The sequence below is a fragment of the Entelurus aequoreus genome, linkage group LG16 (genome assembly GCF_033978785.1).
Source record: "Entelurus aequoreus isolate RoL-2023_Sb linkage group LG16, RoL_Eaeq_v1.1, whole genome shotgun sequence".
In the NCBI taxonomy this organism is placed as follows: domain Eukaryota; kingdom Metazoa; phylum Chordata; class Actinopteri; order Syngnathiformes; family Syngnathidae; genus Entelurus; species Entelurus aequoreus.
Genome location: NC_084746.1, coordinates 50,675,495 through 50,696,784, shown reverse-complemented (window position 1 = coordinate 50,696,784; position 21,290 = coordinate 50,675,495). Strand labels below are relative to the sequence as shown.

Sequence of the window (21,290 nt, the reverse complement as noted above, 5' to 3'; positions counted from 1 at the left end):
CGGGTGTCCAAACCTTTTGACTTGGGGGCCGCATTGGGCTAAAAGAACTTGGCTAGGGGCTGAAAGCCGGAATGAACACGCTGGTGTGCCACACTTGGCCAGCGGGCCATAGTTTTGGTCTAAAGCCAGATCAACCTCCTGTAGGTGAACGCTGTAAAAACAGATGAGCTGCTTATACATTTTGGGAAGTCTAGAACAAATTTGCAACCAGTTCTGATCGAGGGAAGCCAGGTAGAGGCAGAGTAACGTATAAAGAGTATGGCCAACTAAACGAGAGGCGCCATGACTGCTACCAAGGACGTGTGCCTGGATGCATGCAATTGCTGTTTTGGCGTTAGTTTTACTGATGAAACAAAACCAAAATTATACACACTACCGTTCAAAAGTTTGGGGTCACCCAAACAATTTTGTGGAATAGCCTTCATTTCTAAGAACAAGAATAGACTGTCAAGTTTCAGATGAAAGTTCTCTTTTTCTGGCCATTTTGAGCGTTTAATTGACCCCACAAATGTGATGCTCCAGAAACTCAAACTGCTCAAAGGAAGGTCAGTTTTGTAGCTTCTGTAACGAGCTAAAGTGTTTTCAGATGTGTGAACATGATTGCACAAGGGTTTTCTAATCATCAATTAGCCTTCTGAGCCAATGAGCAAACACATTGTACCATTAGAACACTGGAGTGATAGTTGCTGGAAATGGGCCTCTATACACCTATGTAGATATTGCACCAAAAAGCAGACATTTGCAGCTAGAATAGTCATTTACCACATTAGCAATGTATAGAGTGTATTTCTTTCAAGTTAAGACTAGTTTAAAGTTATCTTCATTGAAAAGTACAGTGCTTTTCCTTCAAAAATAAGGACATTTCAATGCGACCCCAAACTTTTGAACGGTAGTGTATATATATATATATATATATATATATATATATATATATATATATATATATATATATATATATATATATATATATATATATATATATATATATATATATATATATATATATATATATATATATATATATATATATATATATATATATATATATATATATATATATATATATATATATATATATATAAAAACATACTCCAGCTCAGAAGCTTACAATAAAACATGCTTTTATTTTGTGAAAGTATAATTTTACAGCCATATTTGACACACTCTGCTGCTACATTCCTGCTGTATGGTGACCAGCAGGCAGTCTAACACGTACCAGACGGCGCAATAAACGTAAAAAAAATAGAACGTCCCAAAAAAAAACAAAAAAAAAAACTTACTACCCTCATTTTGCCCAAATCTTGATTATCTTTGGACCAACAATCACAGAGAAATTGTGACTTTTATATGTGAAGTATGTCAACTGTGGTGGCTGCCTCTAATGCAGTGGTTCTTAACCTGGGTTCGATGGAACCCTAGGGGTTCGGTGAGTCGGGCTCAGGGGTTCGGCGGAGGTCAAGACACACCCGACTCATCGTGTAAATAAAAACTTCTCCCTATCGGCGTATTATGGATACGGCAACAGCAGAAGTCACACTGATTTGCAGGTGTGTAATTGGTTGTGACTTTAGACACTGTGTTGGTTTTGTTGTTTGAACAAGGTGATGTTCATGCACGGTTCATTTTGTGCACCAGTAAAACATGGTAACACTTTAGTATGGGGAACATATTCACCATTAGTTAGTTGCTTATTAACATGCAAATTAGTAACATATTGGCTCTTAACTAGTCATTATTAATAGGGATGTCCGATGATGGCTTTTTGCCGATATCCGATATGCCGATATTGTCCAACTCTTTAATTACAGATACCGATATCAACCGATACCGATATCAACCGATATATGCAGTCGTGGAATTAACACATTATTATGCCTAATTTGGACAACCAGGTATGGTGAAGATAAGGTACTTTTTAAAAAAATGAATCAAATAAAATAAGATAAATAAATTAAAAACATTTTCTTGAATAAAAAAGAAAGTAAAACAATATAAAAACAGTTACATAGAAACTAGTAATTAATGAAAATTTGTAAAATTAACTGTTAAAGGTTAGTATTATTAGTGGACCAGCAGCACGCACAATCATGTGTGCTTACGGACTGTATCCCTTGCAGACTGTATTGATATATAATGTAGGAACCAGGGGCCGTACTTATCAAGCTTCTTAGAGTGCCATTTTACACTTAAGTCCTGAGAATTTGCGAAATTTGGTCCTACTCTCAAACTTAATAATAAAAGCTTTTTATCAACGTTCTTAAGTCTAAGAATCACTCCTACTCTCCACGATATTTAAGAGACCTTCAGAGGTGTCTTAAGTGGTTAGGAGTTGCCAGCAGGGGATGGCACTGAGGCGAGAGAGACGTGCGTGAACGTTCAGGGAACGGAACAATGTTGTTGTTTTTTTTTATGACGAGCAGCTGATCAAACGGTATCGTTTAGACAGAGCGGATATTATTTTTGTCACAGATTTAATACTTTTCGATTCCTTGTTGATTTCTGCATGTGTCTGCAGTGGGCTAGTATATATAGAGCCACCCACACCAGTTTCAAATTAGTTGCCTAATTAATGAATTGGAAAGAAAATGTTATGACAGTAGTGTATGTGTGTGGCCGTGAGGTGAGTGACGTCAGTGAGTGTGTGGGCGAGAGAAGAGAGGGAGCGGTAGTGTGAGTGCCGGCGGGGACTAGTTTGTTTTGTATTATTTTGTAGTTTATTGTCAAAATATACACTCCCAATGTCCACTTAAATATTTCCAAGATATTTCTTTATTCTTAGACAACGGATTCCCTTCCATGATTGGTCATTTCTATGGACACAGAAATTACGTCACCTAAAATTGCGTTTACGGCACATAGTAATGTCGTAATTCAGCTCTGAGTGTGACACTTAAGATTCAGTCCTACACTTCGCTGAAAGTGTGAGTAAGACGCTTGATAACTAACTTTTAAGTGCAGCTTTCAGCGAATAATTTTTTTACTCTTAAGTCAACTCTTAGCAGACTTCTTAGGAGTAATTCTAAGAAGCTTGATAAGTACGGCCCCTGGTGTTTTCATGTGTTTTTTGCCTTTTGGTTCGGGACCCTTTGGGACTGTGTGACAAGGGGTGGCATTTTCGTGACTTCTGCGGTACTTTTTTTTGTGAACATCTGGATCTGCCTCCCGGGAGCCTTTTGGCCATGGAGACCAGCTGCTGGGTCTCTGCCACACCAGAGTCCTTTAGAGACCGGAGGAGATGGGGATGAAGAGACAGGGCTGCGGAGCTGGCGCTGAGCACCGGGACGGACAAGCTTCACAGTGTCTTGGCTGAATGAGCAGGTATCGGACACCTCGGTCTCCTTGGACGCATCCTCGCTCATCCATGCGACAGTTGTGGGTGGCCGAGGGTGGTTGCTTTGTTGGGTCTGCTCCTGTCTCTGGCCATGCTCCCCCCACTCCAGCAGAAGCCACCACAGTGCATATGTTTTTTTGTAGTTTTACTTTTCTGGCTGTGTGTAGAAGAGGCTGATTGCATCAGCTCTGCTCTTTTAATGTCTTTAATGTCCTTTGTGTTTCTTGATGTTTCCCTCTTCCAAGCACATGTTTGTCTACTATGGCTATGAGGTTCTTATTTTTTTTTCCTTGGCCCAGGTTTAGACTGAATTTTTTTTTTCTCAACCTCGTGGAGGTTAGTAATAATTAGGTTAGTAATAATATCACATTTGAAATGATTTTGGACTACACATTTTGGCAGTGCCCACAATTCAATGCACTGTTTGCCAAAGCACACCGAGGGAAGCAAGAAGCTAGTCATGGATTGGACCCGTCAGCGATCCTGTTCTGTCTCCCTGTAATGTCTGTCTGCTCTTGAATGGGATTGTGCTGAAAATCTTAATTTCCCCTAAAGTATTTCTGATTCTGATATATGTGGTGAGGTGTCTTTTTGAGTGCACCTAGTGACTAATTGGGGCCAGGAGCCTGAGAGGCCTTTTGTGAGGACATGCTTGATGACAAAGAAAGAGAACATGCATTATTAAAAAAAATGCACCACATAACCCTATCGCAGTGGTTCTTAACCTGGGTTCGATCGAACCCTAGGGGTTCGGTGAGTTGGCCTCAGGGGTTCGGCGGAGGTCAAGACACACCCGACTCATCGTGTAAATAAAACTTCTCCCTATCGGCGTATTATGTATACGGTAACCGCAGAAGTCGCACTGATTTGCAGGTGTGTAATTTGTTGTGAGTTCATGCACTGTGTTGGTTTTGTTGTTTGAACAAGGTGATGTTCATGCACGCTTCATTTTGTGCACCACTAAAAAAAACATAACTTTGTCTTGAATTTGAAAAAAACATTTTATTTTTCACTAAAGAAGGGTTCGGTGAATGCGCATATGAAACTGGTGGGGTTCGGTACTTCCAACAAGGTTAAGAACCACTGGTCTATTGTCCCTTAATAAACACTTTTTAGTCAGGATGACAATTTAATTTCGGGCCATTAAAGGTCAACTATTGTTTTCTTTTGTCAACTCTTCAATTAATGTAACACTATGTGTAGGATTAAATAAGCTCCGGTTCTTCCTTCTCCTTTTCAGACCTGTTAGATGTGAAATAGTCAATACAATGTAATACATTGTAATTACATGCATATTCAAAATAATCAATACCACCAGGGCCGGCCCGTGGCATAGGCCGTATAGGCAAATGCTAAGGGCGCCGTCCATCAGGGGGCGCCACGCCAGTGCCACAAATGTTGGAGAAAAAAAAAAAAGTTGGTACTATTATTTCTAAATTACGGAGCCCCTAAAGGGACATGGGAATTTTTTTTTTTTTAGACATGTATCTCGTGGCCACGAGAAAGTATCTCGTGGCCACGAGAAAGTATCTCGTGGCCACGAGAAACTTTCTCGTGGCCACGAGAAAGTTTCTCGTGCGCACGAGAAACTTTCTCGTGGCCACGAGATACATGTCTAAAAAAAAAAAAATTCCCATGTCCCTTTAGGGGCTCCGTACTAAATACAAAAAATAATCCCACGTTAATTAAAATGCAAAGTAAAGCCTATTTAATAGAAATATTATTTGTTACAACATTACGCCCCTCCCTCCCCCCACACGGTGCGCCCCCTCCCTTCCCATATCATGACTCTTTTTGGACGTCACCACCAAAAAATCAACACAAAATGTCAAAACGGCCAAAACTGTCAGGTGCCCAGGGAAGAAAAAAGAGAAAAGAAGAGGAGAAACGAGAAAAAGACAGAGAGCAGGTAGGTAACGTTAGCCTACATGAAATTATTTGTCTGTTACAGAATGTGATAGTACAACCTGGCTTTTTAGCATTAAGCTAATGTTACATGATTCGGCAATTGCTAATCAATAAATAGCTAGTTCTGCTTTAACGTCGGGTTAATATTGTGGAGGGGGCTAAATTGTTATGGAAAATAATAATGTAACGTTAGGTAATTACAGTACTCCCACCTTACATTCCTCAGGGACATTTGTATTAGATCTTTTAAGCAGGTGTTTTTTGTTGACATTGTTATTGCCTTCTGGTTAGCTAATGTTTGCCCTGCAGGTAATAGTCACTTTTCCACCCCTTTATATGTTAGGTATAGTTGTAAGCCTAGTTGTTAAAGTGCACATCATTAATGTTAATTAAGCAATATCACATGACAGGAAATGCTGTTTTTTAATTTGAGCACTGCTGTGATTCGGTTAAAGATAATCATAACATAACATTCTCATATAATATGTTAATAACTACTTCCTTAACGTAAATGACCGCCATAACCACAACACCAGGGGGAGCTCCACTAACCACGTTAAACCCAGATTCCGAACTAACAAAGGTCTTAACTCATTCTCTTTCTATGCCACATCAATGTGGAATGCGCTCCCAACAGGTATAAAAGAAAGGGCATCTCTATCCTCCTTCAAAACCGCAATAAAAGTTCACCTCCAGGCAGCTACAACCCTAAACTAACACCCTCCCCGGATTGCTAATAATCAAATGTAAACAATCAAATGCAGATACTTTTTCTTTTTCTTATGTCTTCTGATCTCTCTCTCTCTCTCTCTCTCTCTCTCTATGTCCACTACTTGATGTCCATATCCCCCCACCCCCACCACACCCCCCCTCCCTCCACACCCCTGATTGTAAATAATGTAAATAATTCAATGTGATTATCTTGTGTGATGACTGTATTATGATGATAGTATATATGATAGTATATATCTGTATCATGAATCAATTTAAGTGGACCCCGACTTAAACAAGTTGAAAAACTTATTCGGGTGTTACCATTTAGTGGTCAATTGTACGGAATATGTACTTCACTGTGCAACCTACTAATAAAAGTCTCAATCAATCAATCAATCAATTTGCTTTCTTTAAGTAAAAAAAAAAGGTCAAAGACAAAGCTATTCGGTTTCTTGTGATATACACTTCACTGCCGATGTGGGGGGGGCACCACCTAAAATCTTGCCTAGGGCGCCAGATTGGTTAGGGCCAGGCCTGAATACCACAACCCTATCTCCTTATATGCAGATCATGTGCAATCTCCATTTTTGCATGAAGAAGTGCATGTCAAATGTCAATGAAGGATTGCATAATACATTTTACGGAATACTTTTTCGCAAGCCCCTTTCTGCTCCGTCACTGTTATGAATATAATGGCCCAATTTCCAAGAACCTTCTCACCGATATTTAGTGCTGGTCTCGTTCATGTGTCGGGAAGGTTTGCAAATATGTTTTTATTATCTAAATTAAATTCAAGTTTGGTTACAATTGTGTAAAACTGGTTTGACATGAACAAAAATTATCATAATGGTGCGTACTTGCTGGATGCGGTTTCATTGAAGGTGCAATCCTTACCTTCTGGGAGCTCCACTTGCCCTCGTCAAAGATGTCCCCCAGAATGAAGACCACTTCGGGCCTGAGGAGCCACAAGGCGGTCTGGAAGGCTCTCTCCATCTGCCATTCCCTGCACACAAAGCAGCCCGTTCGGTGAACGTTGAATTCCTTGTATTTGTATCTTGTTGACTTCATTTGTTACCTCCTCAGCTTGTCGAACCAGTGCCCCCCCACGGCTCCCAGGAGGTGCGTGTCCGACAGCACCATGGCGCGGACCGGCGGCGAGTCCTCCCCGCCGCGCGCATGCTCTATCCGGGGCCAGGCGCACTGGACGATGGTGGGGAAGTAAATGAGGTACTCGCAGAAGAAGAAGGCGCCGAAGACCAGCAGCAGCAACGAGACTGCGAGCATCCATTTGACGCTGAACCTCGGCATGGCTTTGTTATGGTGCGGCTGACGACCCCCTGACTGGCGCACTGGCGGTGATGGAGCGACCCGTCAGGCATCTTCCCCGTCTCATTGCTCTTCTCTTTCTCCGTCTAAGCGCTACCTGCTCATGGCGGAGGGAAGAAAAAAAAATGTCTCACGTCCAAAGTTGAGAGCAAAAATAAAAAACGGCCGTCGATGGATATCCAGTCGAGGCGGGCTCTTCGCGGCTCCGAATTCCAATCGTCAACCTGCCTACGCAATTCCGGTTGGACTACAAAATAAATGTCGCTCTCTGAGGACCGGAAGTGGAACGCTGTCAAAACACGTTAGCGCAGGGGTCGAGAGCCATGAAAGCCAAATATTTTCAAATGTATTTCCGTGAGAGCCATATCATATTTTTTAACACTGAGGACAACTAATTGCATGCATTTTTAAGTAAGACCAACATTTTTAGAATATAATAAATGCATTGTTATTCTGAAGCTAACCAATAATAAATAAAATACTTCTTACTAGGGATGTCCGACAATGGCTTTTTTCCGATATTCCGATATTGTCCAACTCTTTAATTACCGATACCGATATCAACCGATATATACAGTCGTGGAATTAACACATTATTATGTCTAATTTGGACAACCAGGTATGGTGAAGATAAGGTACTTTTTTAAAAAAAATTATAAAATAAAATAAGATAAATACATTAAAAACATTTTCTTGAATAAAAAAGAAAGTAAAACAATATAAAAACAGTTACATAGAAACTAGGGATGTCCGATATTACATTTTAACGCATATATCGGCCGATAATATCGGAAATTATCGGTATCGTTTTTTTAATTATCAGTATCTTTTTTTTAATTTAATTTTATTTATTTATTTATTTTTATTAAATCAACATAAAAAACACAAGATACACTTACAATTAGTGCACCAACCCAAAATATCTCCCTCCCCCATTTACACTCATTCACACAAAAGGGTTGTTTCTTTCTGTTATTAATATTCTGCTTCCTACATTATATATCAATATATATCAATACAGTCTGCAAGGGATACAGTCCGTAAGCACACATGATTGTGCGTGCTGCTGGTCCACTAATAATACTAACCTTTAACAGTTAATTTTACTAATTTTCATTCATTACTAGTTTCTATGTAACTGTTTTTATATTGTTGTACTTTCTTTTTTATTCAAGAAAATGTTTTTAATTTATTTATCTTATTTTACTAATTTTTTTTAAAAGTACCTTATCTTCACCATACATGGTTGTCCAAATTAGGCATAATAATGTGTTAATTCCACGACTGCATATATCGGTTGATATCGGTATCGGTTGATATCGGTATCGGTAATTAAAGAGTTGGACAATATCGGAATATCGGATATCGGCAAAAAGCCATTATCGGACATCCCTAATAGAAACTAGTAATGAATGAAAATGAGTAAAATTAACTGTTAAAGGTTAGTACTATTAGTGGAGCAGCAGCACGCACAATCATGTGTGCTTACGGACTGTATCCCTTGCAGACTGTATTGATATATATTGATATATAATGTAGGAACCAGAATATTAATAACAGAAAGAAACAACCCTTTTGTGTGAATGAGGAGGGAGGTTTTTTGGGTTGGTGCATTAATTGTAAGTGTATCTTGTGTTTTTTATGTTGATTTAATTAAAAAAAAACAACAACAAAAAAAACGATACCGATAATAAAAAAAACGATGACGATAATTTCCGATATTACATTTTAACGCATTTATCGACCGATATTATCGGACATCCCTACTTCTCACCATTAATTCGACTTCTTGAACAGGTGCGATAGAAAACAGATGGATGGATTAAAATGTATGAGAATGGTTATAATTTGAACGTTATTTTTAACACTTTGATTACCAGCGGAGTTATTAATGACTTATCTTGTTAAGCAATGTCAGCTAAGATTTATCTGAGAGCCAGATGCAGTCATCAAAAGAGCCACATCTGGCTCTAGAGCCATAGGTTCCCTACCCCTGCGTTGGCGGTTTCAGAGAATGAGGCCATGAAAAAAAAAAAACTTTTGGTACGTGGATCAAATTACATGTCTTTGAAAAGTTTATTTATTTTGATAGTTAAATTAAAGCAGTGAAAGATTTACTACAAGCATTGCAAAAAATTTATTTCTTAAGCATTTTTCATGATTATGGTTTACAGTTTAATAAAAATCTAACAATCTGACAGAAATTAAAATTAAATGAAGTGGAAATTAAAGAAACTAAATTCTTGGGAATAATAATTGATCATAAATTATGTTGTAAACTAGAGATGTCTGATAATATCGGCCGATAAATGCTTTAAAATGTAATATTGGAAAATATCGGTATCGTTTTTTTTATTATCGGTATTGTTTTTTTGTTTTTTTTTTATTAAATCCACATAAAAAAAACAAGATACACTTACAATTAGTGCACCAACCCAAAAAACCTCCCTCCCCCCATTTACACTCATTCACACAAAAGGGTTGTTTCTTTCTGTTATTAATATTCTGGTTCCTACATTATATATCAATATATATCAATACAGTCTGCAAGGGATACAGTCCGTAAGCACACATGATTGTGCGTGCTGCTGCTCCACTAATAGTACTAACCTTTAACAGTTAATTTTACTCATTTTCATTCATTACTAGTTTCTATGTAACTGTTTTTATATTGTTTTACTTTCTTTTTTATTCAAGAAAATGTTTTTAATTTATTTATCTTATTTTATTAACTCTAAAAAAAAAGGACCTTATCTTCACCATACCTGGTTGTCCAAATTACGCATAATAATGTGTTAATTCCACGACTGCATATATCGGTATCGGTTGATATCGGTAATTAAAGAGTTGGACAATATCGGATAGCGGCAAAAAGCCATTATCGGACATCCCTATTGTAAACCATCCATCCATCCATCTTCTTCTGCTTATCCAAGGTCGGGTCGCGGGGGCAGCAGCCAAAGCAGGGAAGCCCAGACTTCCCTCTCCCCAGCCACTTTGTCCAGCTCTTCCCGGGGGATCCCGAGGCGTTCCCAGGCCAGCTAAGAGACTTAGTCTCACGATTCACTCTTCCCTCACTCGTGAACAAGAGTCCGAGGTACTTAATACATAAAGGGAAAAATATCCAAATCCATTGCTATTCTTTATAAAGTAAGACACATGCTGAATAAGAAATGTCTGCATATGTTATATTATTCTTTTATTTTTCCATATTTAACATATTGTGTTGAAGTTTGAAAATACAAACTTTTGTATTTGGATCAAAAATTACTGGATCAAATTACATGTCTTTGAAAAGTTTATTTATTTTAATAGTTAAATTAAAGAAGTGAAAGATTTACTACACACATTGCAAAAAAATATTTCTTAAGCATTTTTCATGATTATAGTTTACAGCTTAATAAAAATCTAACATAATCTGACAAAAACAAAAATTAAATCAAGTGGAAATTGATAAAGTGTATGCAACTAAATTCCTGGGAATACTAATGATCATAAATTATGTTTGAAACCGCATATTGAATATATAAAGGGAAAAATATCCAAATCCATTGCTATTCTTTATAAAGTAAGACACATGCTGAATAAGAAATGTCTGCATATGTTATATTATTTTTTTATTTTTCCATATTTAACATATTGTGTTGAAGTTTGAAAATACAAACTTTTGTATTTGGATCAAAAATGACTGGATCAAATTACATGTCTTTGAAACGTTTATTTATTTTAATAGTTAAATTAAAGAAGTGAAAGATTTACTACACACATTGCAAAAAAATATTTCTTAAGCATTTTTCATGATTATAGTTTACAGCTTAATAAAAATGTAACACAATCTGAAAAAAACTCAAATTAAATCAAGTGGAAGTTGATAAAGTGTATGCAACTAAATTCTTGGGAATACTAATTGATCATAAATTATGTTTGAAACCGCATATTGAATATATAAAGGGAAAAATATCCAAATCCATTGCTATTCTTTATAAAGTAAAACACATGCTGAATAAGAAATGTCTGTATATGTTATATTATTCTTTTATTTTTCCATATTTTAACATATTGTGTTGAAGTTTGGGGAAATGTTTATAAAACAAACATAGACCTAATAATTACACTTCAAAAACGGGTAATTAGAATAATACACAAAGCGTGCTACTATGAACCTACCAATCCATTATTTATAAGTTCTAATGTGTTAAAATGTTCAGATATTGTGTTTTTGAAAACAATGGAAATTATGTTCCGAGTAAAGAACAACAGCCTTCCAGCTTGTATTATTAGGTTATTTCAATTAAGAGGAGAAAACTATTATTTACGGGGGATATTGATTTTTGATTTGTATGTGTTTCAGTTTTAGGAGTTAAATGGTGGAACAAGCTCAGTGATGAGTTGAAGACATGTACTTCTTTGTTTAGGTTTAAGAAAGCCTTGAAAGGTGAAATAATGCAAAATTATAAAATATAGTAACAATTATTTTCATTGATTTTTTTTTTAACGTTGATGTTCCAGGCAATCTAATTTTCAGTGAATGTACAGCAGGGATGTCCAAAGTGCGGCCCGCAGGTAATTCTAAAAATACGATAAAAAAAATAAAAAACATAAAAAGTATTATAAAAGAGTAAACAGGTGACAATAAAATGTTGCTATGTTGACTCTAATAACACTAAGCTGCCATGCAGGCTGTTTCTTTCTTGAAAACATAATAATGAATCAAAAACAATGTTATTATGAATGATTGACCTATTCAAGGCTCCAATTAGGTCACATTAAATATTCCACTTTGAGATATTTTTTGGGGAAAATGTTGCATATTTTGTGTTTGCCATATAAAAAACTATGTGGGTTTTTTTTTAAAGAAGGGCCTAAAATGAACAAACAAGGAACATAATAAACAACAAAACAAGTTATAATTGACGGATAGATCTGAAGTTGATCTCGAGACTATTGTGTTAACAGTTTAAAAAAGAAAAAAGATTTATTTTTTAACACTTTACTGAGCAGGACCCTTTTGGATCCCTAATAATTTTAGTGGGACTTTTTTTTTTGTTTTTTTTTAATTGTCATTGCTCAAAAAATAATAATAAATTAAAATCAATGTTGTTATGAGTTATGTTATGAGCTCCAATTATTATATAATCTGAAATGTTCCACTTTAAAATTTTATTGGGGGAAAATATTTCATATTTTGTGTTTTTTCCATAAAAAACTGGGTTTTCTTTGACAAAAAGGGCATACAACTTAAATCTAAAAAAAAAAAAAAAAAAGTATATTGACAGATATACCTAATGTTGATCTAGATATTTAAACTTTGAATAATAATAATAATAATAATAATACTAAATAATGAATTTTTTTGTTTTATTTTTAACCTAAACCCTTTGGAGTCCCCGGTATCAAGCCTGAGTGGAGGTCTAAATGTATATTTTTTATACATATATTGTATTGGTTTTTAAAATAAAAAATATCAAAATGGCCCCCGCTTGCTTTGATTTTTCAGTGTGCGGCCCTCAGTGGAAAAAGTTTGGACACCCCTGATGTATCGGATAGGCAAATATAAGCCTTGGCTTCATCCTATTCCTTTTTCCGTCATTCTTTTTCTCTTCTTTTTGTGTGTGAATGTGAATGATTGTTAAATATGTATAATCTGTGCTGTTAAATTGATCACACAAAATGGTTGATTATATCAGTGGTCCCCAACCTTTTTGTAGCTGAGGACCGGTCAACGCTTGAAAATTTGTCCCACGGACCGGGGGGTGGGGGGTGGGGGGTGGGGATTTTTATTTTTATTTTTATTTTTTTATTTTTTTTCATAAAGAAATACAATCATGTGTGCTTACGGACTGTATACCTGCAGACTGTATTGATCTATATTGACATACACATACACAATATGTATATATAGTGTTTTTATGTTGATTTAATTTTAAAAAAAAAATAATAATAATTTTTTTTTTTTTTTTAAATACCGCGGCCCTGTGGTTGGGGACCACTGGATTATATGACCGAAATAAACTAATTTCATTCAGAAATGTATTCAAACACTTGACCGTGTGAATGACAGATGGAAAGGAAGTTAAGCAGATAATACAAAGTACATGAAACAAACAATGCTTATCATCAGTCACACACGTTCTGCGGCAGATGAACATGAAGCAATTTGGAGCACCGTACAAACACACCCAACTGGTGTGACGAGGTCCTCTACCTGCTCTACCAGTCACGTGGTTTCTCTCGCCAGATCTTCCTGCTTCTCATGTTTGAACGACGAACATTTAAATGTGTGACGAGTCCTCTTTGTCACGTTTAACTGAACTGATCCTGCTCTTGGGACGTGGAACGTCACCTCGCTGGGGGGGAGAAGTGGAGAAGTTCCGGCTAGACAAGGGCTCTGGAACCAGTTCTCTCCAGAGGGGCTGGACTCTCTTCCACTCTGGCATTGCCAGCAATGAGAGGCGACGGGCTGGGGGGGGCAATTCTTGTTGCCCCCCCCCCCGGCTCAAAGCCTGCACGTTGGAGTTCAACCCAGTGGATGAGAGGGTAGCTTCCCTCCGCCTTCGGGTGGGGGGGCACGGGTCCTGACTAGGGATGTCCGATAATGGCTTTTTGCCGATATCCGATATGCCGATATTGTCCAACTCTTTAATTACAGATACCGATATCAACCGATATATGCAGTCGTGGAATTAACACATTATTATGCCTAATTTGGACAACCAGGTATGGTGAAGATAAGGTACTTTTTTTAAAAAATGAATCAAATAAAATAAGATAAATAAATTAAAAACATTTTCTTGAATAAAAAAGAAAGTAAAACAATATAAAAACTACGGAGCCCCTAAAGGGACATGGGAATTTTTTTTTTTAGACATGTATCTCGTGGCCACGAGAAAGTATCTCGTGGCCACGAGAAACTTTTTATTTTAAAAAAAAAAAAAAAAAAAAAAAAAAAATTTTTTTTTTTTTTTTTTTTAAATAAAAAGTTCCCATGTCCCTTTAGGGGCTCCGTAAAAAACAGTTACATAGAAACTAGTAATTAATGAAAATTTGTAAAATTAACTGTTAAAGGTTAGTACTATTAGTGGACCAGCAGCACGCACAATCATGTGTGCTTACGGACTGTATCCCTTGCAGACTGTATTGATATATATTGATATATAATGTAGGAACCAGAATATTAATAACAGAAAGAAACAACCCTTTTGTGTGAATGAGTGTAAATAGGGGAGGGAGGTTTTTTGGCTTGGTGCACTAATTGTAAGTGTATCTTGTGTTTTTTATGTGGATTTAATAAAAAAAAATAAAAAAACGATACTGATAATAAAAAAACCGATACCGATAATTTCCGATATTACATTTTAACGCATTTATCGGCCGATAATATCGTCAGACCGATATTATCGGACATCTCTAGTCCTGACTGTTTGTGCTTACGTGCCCTTTTTGGATTCACTCAAATCAAATCAAATCAACTTTATTTATAAAGCACATTTAAAATGTACCACAGGGGTAGCCAAAGTGCTGTACAATGGGCAGGTTAAAAGATCATACGAGAACCGAGCAAACACAACACAACACAAACAGAACACGATAAAAAATAAATAAATAAAATATAAAAACAGGTTCACAGCAGGTGTATTATGGGGCGCCATTGCAGGATGGGTATTACTCAGTGTTAAAAGCCATGGAATAAAAGTATGTTTTTAAGAGAGATTTAAAAACAGGAAGAGAGGAGGCCTGTCTAACACTCAGAGGTAGGTCGTTCCAGAGCTTGGGAGCAGCAGCGGCGAAAGCTCTGTCACCTCTAACCTTCAGCCTTGTGTCCGGGACCGTCACTCGAGGGAGTACTGGAGAGTGCTCCCCCGGGTGATTCCCTCGTTCTACTCGGGGACTTCAACGCTCTTATTGGCAACGACAGTGAAACCTGGAGAGGCGTGATTGGGAAGAATGGCCGGGTGGTGTTCTGTTATTGGACTTTTGTGCTCCTCACAGATTGTCCATAACAAACACCATGTTCAAACATAAGGGTGTCCATATGTGCACTTGGCACCAGGACACCCTAGGTCGCAGTTCCAGGATGGACTTTGTAGTTGCGTCATCGGATTTGCCCCCAAGTGGAGGAGTTCAAGTACCTCGGAGTCTTGTTCACGAGTGAGGGAAGAGTGGATGGTGAGATCGACAGGCGGATCGGTGCGGCGTCTTCAGTAATGCGGACGCTGTATCGATCCGTCGTGGTGAAGAAGGAGCTGAGCCGGAAGGCAAAGCTCTCAATTTACCGGTCGATCTACGTTCCGTGAGCTTTGGATTATGACCGAAAGGACAAGATCACGGGTACAAGCGGCCCAAATGAGTTTCCACCGCCGGGTGGTGGGGCTCTCCCTTAGAGATAGGGTGAGAAGCTCTGCCATCCGAGGGGAGCTAAAAGTAAAGCCGATGCTCCTCCACATGGAGAGGAGCCAGATGAGGTGGTTCGGGCATCTGGTGCTAAAGGAGTTGTTTCGGGCACGTCCGACTGGTAGGAGGCCACGGGGAAGACCTAGAACATGTTGGGAAGACTATGTCTCCCGGCTGGCCTGGGAACGCCTCGGGATCCCCCCGGAGGAGCTGGACCAAGTGGCTGGGGAGAGGCAAGTCTGGGCTTCCCTGCTTAGGCTGCTTCCCCCGCAACCCGACCTCAGATAAGCGGAAGAAGATGGATGGATGGATGGATGGATAGTCCTGCTTTACAGGACTGTCTCAGAAAATTTGAATATTGTGATAAAGTCCTTTATTTTCTGTAATGCAATTAAAAAAAACAAAAATGTCATACATTCTGGATTCATTACACATCAACTGAAATATTGCAAGCCTTTTATCATTTTAATATTGCTGATTATGGCATACAGCTTAAGAAAACTCAAACATTTTTTTTACTTGGTCTGAGAAAATATTCAAACATTTTTGAGATACGATTTTTGAGTTTTTTTAAGCTGTATGCCATAATCGGCAATATTAAAAATAATAAAAGGCTTGCAATATTTCAGTTGATGTGTAATGAATCCAGAATGTATGACATTTTTGTTTTTTTTAATTGCATTACAGAAAATAAAGAACTTTACCACCATATTCTAATTTTCTGAGACAGTCCTGTATATTCCTACTTTACAACAGCTGTGCTTTGGCTAGAGCCAAGAAAACGAAAAGTGGGCGTCGGCCACGTTCCTCTCCAGATGGATGGACCTCGTAGAACGCTCCCAAAGCTTGCGCAATGTTTTTCAAAAGTAGAATGAGAGGCCGAGTCCTCAGCTGTCAGGCTCTTCTCTAATGGAACCATCTTCTTAATCAAAGGTAAAGGTCTCGATCTAAACTAGGTCGCGGAGTTAGGAGGTGGCTATATAAGCCCCGAATCTGTTTTTTTATTACTATTACTTATTAGATCAGTGGTTCTCAAACTTTTTTCACCGAGTACCACCTCAGAAAAAACTTGGCTCTCAAAGTACCACCATGATGACTAACATTAAAATACAGTATCTTACTAGACTTAAGTGTTTCTTAACAGAATCAGAAATACTTTATTAATCCCCGAGGGGAAATTAAGATTTCCAGCACAATCCCATTCAAGATCAGACAGACATTACAGGGAGACAGAACAGGATCAAACATTACAGGGAGACAGAACAGGATCGCTGACAGGTCTGCCAACTTCCAGCTCACCTTACAAAAGAGGTTAAAAAAACAGGGGGTGGTGAGAAAAAAAAAAAAATTCAGTCTAAGCCTGGGTCCCTGGAGCGCGGGTCCAGACTTAAGGCCAAGGAAGAAAAAAAACCTCGTAGCCATAGCACACATAATAAGCATGTGTGTAAGAGGGAAACATCAAACATCAAAGAACACAAAGGACATTCAAGACAATAAAAGAGCAGAGCTGATGCAACCAGCCACTTCTACATACAGCTACAAATGATATGTTGCTATAAATCCAAATACCTCTTTTAGTGGAAGTTTACTATTCTGTTTCACATTGAGCCAGAAGGAAAAGCTCTCGGTCTACCGAGCTAGCTACATTCCTACTCAGTGGCCTTGTGGTTAGAGTCCCCGCCCTTGATGCCGAGTGCCAAGCAGGGAGACAATGGGTCCCATTTTTTTGCAGTCTTTGGTATGACTCGGCCGGGAGTTTGAACTCACGACCGCCCAGGCTCGGAATCAGAACCAGAAGAGTTTTTATTGCCATTGTTTGAGAACGGGTTCACAAACTAGGAATTTTACTTGGCGCAATGGTGCAACATAAAAACACATATAACACAGAATAGAATAACATGAGTTGTAACTGACCTCTGATAGCTCAGTTTTTTAAAATTTTTGTTGTTTTACTTTTGTGGCTGTGTGTAGAAGTGGCTCTTTTAAAGGCCTACTGAAAGCCACTACTAGCGACCACGCAGTCTGATAGTTTATATATCAATGATGAAATCTTAACATTGCAACACATGCCAATACGGCCGGGTTAACTTATAAAGTGCAATTTTAAAATTCCCGGGAAATATCCGGCTGAAACATCGCGGTGTGATGACGTATGCGCGTGACGAAGTCCGAGTAACGGAAGTTATGGTACCCCGTAGAATCCTATACAAAAAGCTCTGTTTTCATTTCATAATTCCACAGTATTCTGGACATCTTTTGCAATTTTTTTAATGAACAATGAAGGCTGCAAAGAAGACAGTTGTAGGTGGGATCGGTGTATTAGCAGCGGACTACAGCAACACAACCAGGAGGACTTTGTTGGAGCGCTAGCCGCGCTAGCCGCCGACTTCACCTTGACTTCCTACGTCTCCGGGCCGCCAAACGCATCGGGTGAAGTCCTTCGTCCTTCTGCCGATCGCTGGAACGCAGGTGAGCACGGGTGTTGATGAGCAAATGAGGGCTGGCTGGCGTAGGTGGAGAGCTAATGTTTTTAGCATAGCTCTGTGCGGTCCGGTTGCTAAGTTAGCTTCAATGGCGTCGTTAGCACAGCATTGTTAACCTTCGCCAGGCTGGAAAGCATTAACCGTGTATTTACATGTCCACGGTTTAATAGTATTGTTGATTTTCTATCTATCCTTCCAGTCAGGGGTTTATTTCTTTTGTTTCTATATGCAGTTAAAGCACGATGCTATCACGTTAGCTCGTAGCTAAAGCATTTCGCCGATGTATTGTCGTGGAGATAAAAGGCACTGAATGTCCATTTCGCGTTCTCGACTCTCATTTTCAAGAGGATATAGTATCCCAGGTGGTTTAAAATACAAATCTGTGATCTACAATAGAAAAAGGAGAGAGTGTGGAATCCAATGAGCCAGCTTGTACCTAAGTTACGGTCAGAGCGAAAAAAGATACTTCCATCACTGCCTCTCAAGTCCTTCACTGTAACGTTCCTCATCTACGAATCTTTCATCCTCGCTCAAATTAATGGGGTAATCGTCACTTTCTCGGTCCGAATCTCTCTCGCTCCATTGTAAACAACGGGGAATTGTGAGGAATACTAGCTCCTGTGACGTCACGCTACTTCCGCTACAGGCAAGGCTTTTTTTTATCAGCGAGCAAAAGTTGCGAACTTTATCGTCGATTTTCTCTACTAAATCCTTTCAGCAAAAATATGGCAATATCGCGAAATGATCAAGTATGACACATAGAATGGATCTGCTATTCCCGTTTAAATAAAAAAAAATCATTTCAGTAGGCCTTTAATGTCCTTTGTGTTCTTTGATGTTTCCCTCCTACATACAGTATAGCACCTTTAACATTTGACCTCATTCCATTCACAGATGAGCCCAATGTAGTTACTTGAGAGCGCCCCCTCGGTATTTCATTTGGCGTCTCTGCAAATGAAAAGACGTTGTTTCTGTTATAATTGCGGCCTTGTCACAATAGTAATTATATGTGGTTGCTAAGCCTCCTGCATATTTAAAATCGCACTATAATTCTTATGATAAAAGTTTAATCAATATCCCCACTTTTAAAGGTTGTATGGATATTATTTATTTATCTTACCTGCACTCTCATGCTTTCCTCCGTGCGAGGGTTTTTTATAGGGATGTCCGATAATATCGGCCTGCCGATATTATTGGCCGATAAATGCGTTAAAATGTAATATCGGAAATTATCGGTATCGTTTTTTTTATTATCTGTATCGTTTTTAATTTTTTTTATTTTTTTTATTTTATTAAATCAACATAAAAAACACAAGATACACTTACAATTAGTGCACCAACCCAAAAAACCTCCCTCCCCCATTTCTTTCTGTTATCAATATTCTGCTTCCTACATTATATATAAATATATATCAATACAGTCTGCAAGGGATACAGTCCGTAAGCACACATGATTGTGCGTGCTGCTGGTCCACTAATAATACTAACCTTTAACAGTTAATTTTACTCATTTTCATTAATTACTAGTTTCTATGTAACTGTTTTTATATTGTTTTACTTTCTTTTTAATTCAAGAAAATGTTTTAATTTAGTTATCTTATTTTATTTTATTTTTTAAAAAGTACCTTATCTTCACCATACATGGTTGTCCAAATTAGGCATAATAATGTGTTAATTCCACGACTGCATATATCGGTTGATATCGGTATCAGTAATTAAAGAGTTGGACAATATCGGAATATCGGATATCGGCAAAAAGCCATTATCGGACATCCCTAGTTTTTTAGTATAACTACAATTATAACTAACTAACCACTGTCTGTAAGCCAGGGGTGTCCAAACTTTTTCCACTGAGGTCCGCACACGGAAAAATTAAAGCATGTGGGGGCCATTTTGATATTTTTCATTTTCCAACCATAACAAAATATATGGATTTTTTATTTATTTTACCTTTAGGGGTCCCGGGGACCATAAAGGGTCTCAGTCATTAAAATGTTAAAAATAAGTCAGATTATTATTTTTTTTAAATTATTTAACGCTTACAGTAAATCTCTATATACACTTCAAGTTGATATAGAGATGTTGACAGTAGCCTAGCTAGGTAGCCTGATGTTAACGAGACTGTGATTGGATACACACTTGTCATTCCAAAGTGAGTATCCATTCTCAAGTTTCAATGTAGCAGGAAGCAGAAGGTGTTGACCCACAAAGAAGGACAACAAAACGTTGATTATGGTATACACTACCGTTCAAAAGTTTGGGGTCACATTAAAATGTCCTTATTTTTCAATGAAGATAACTTTAAACTAGTCTTAACTTTAAAGAAGTACACTCTATACATTGCTAATGTGGTAAATGACTATTCTAGCTGCAAATGTCTGCTTTTTGGTGCAATATCTACATAGGTGTATAGAGGCCCATTTCCAGCAACTATCACTCCAGTGTTCTAATGGTACAATGTGTTTGCTCATTGGCTCAGAAGGCTAATTGATGATTAGAAAACCCTTGTGCAATCATGTTCACACATCTGAAAACAGTTTGACCTTCCTTTGAGCAGATTGAGTTTCTGGAGCATCACATTTGTGGGGTCAATTAAACGCTCAAAATGGCCAGAAAAAGAGAACTTTCATCTGAAACTCGACAGTCTATTCTTGTTCTTAGAAATGAAGGCTATTCCACAAAATTGCTTGTGTGACCCCAAACTTTTGAACGGTAGTGTATATTTGCGAGGCCATTTTCAAGAAGGATATTTGAAGAGAAACTACATCTTGTCAGACGATGTCGGCGATGAAATGTAGAAATGCCCGCCACTTCCACTCAAATCAACCGACTACGAGGAGTACCACTGGCTTATACGGCGTCGAATGGGTGCTACAAATTGTGAGTTCAAATATTTTATATCTATATTTTTTCACGTTGAATATGCTATTTTAATTTTGACAGTACCACATAAGATAGGATTTAATTGCTGATGCGGGTTTATTGATTTTTAAATGCGCCAGAAACCACCCGTTTTGTACACTGTCGAGGTGATTCAATGCCCAGTAAATGTGGTTCTGTATAGTATTTCTCCAGCAATGGTCATGTGGTGACATCAATGGTGGTATATTGAGAGGTAATCATTGAAGTCGGACATC

The 21,290-nt window shown here is 38.0% G+C and overlaps 1 protein-coding gene across 1 annotated transcript in view; it reads right to left on the bottom strand.

Annotated features, from left to right (window-relative positions):
- The window catches only part of mppe1 (metallophosphoesterase 1), a 43,002-nt gene extending 35,511 nt beyond the window's left edge, over positions 1 to 7,491 (bottom strand). The window contains exons 1-2 of the mRNA XM_062023601.1: positions 7,029 to 7,491; positions 6,848 to 6,956 (exon numbers count right to left, since the gene is read on the bottom strand). Coding sequence (XP_061879585.1) covers positions 6,848 to 6,956; positions 7,029 to 7,261 — 342 coding nt within the window. The 5' untranslated portion in view covers positions 7,262 to 7,491. The remainder of the gene's footprint in view (positions 1 to 6,847; positions 6,957 to 7,028) is intronic.
- Between the last annotated feature and the right edge of the window lie 13,799 nt (positions 7,492 to 21,290).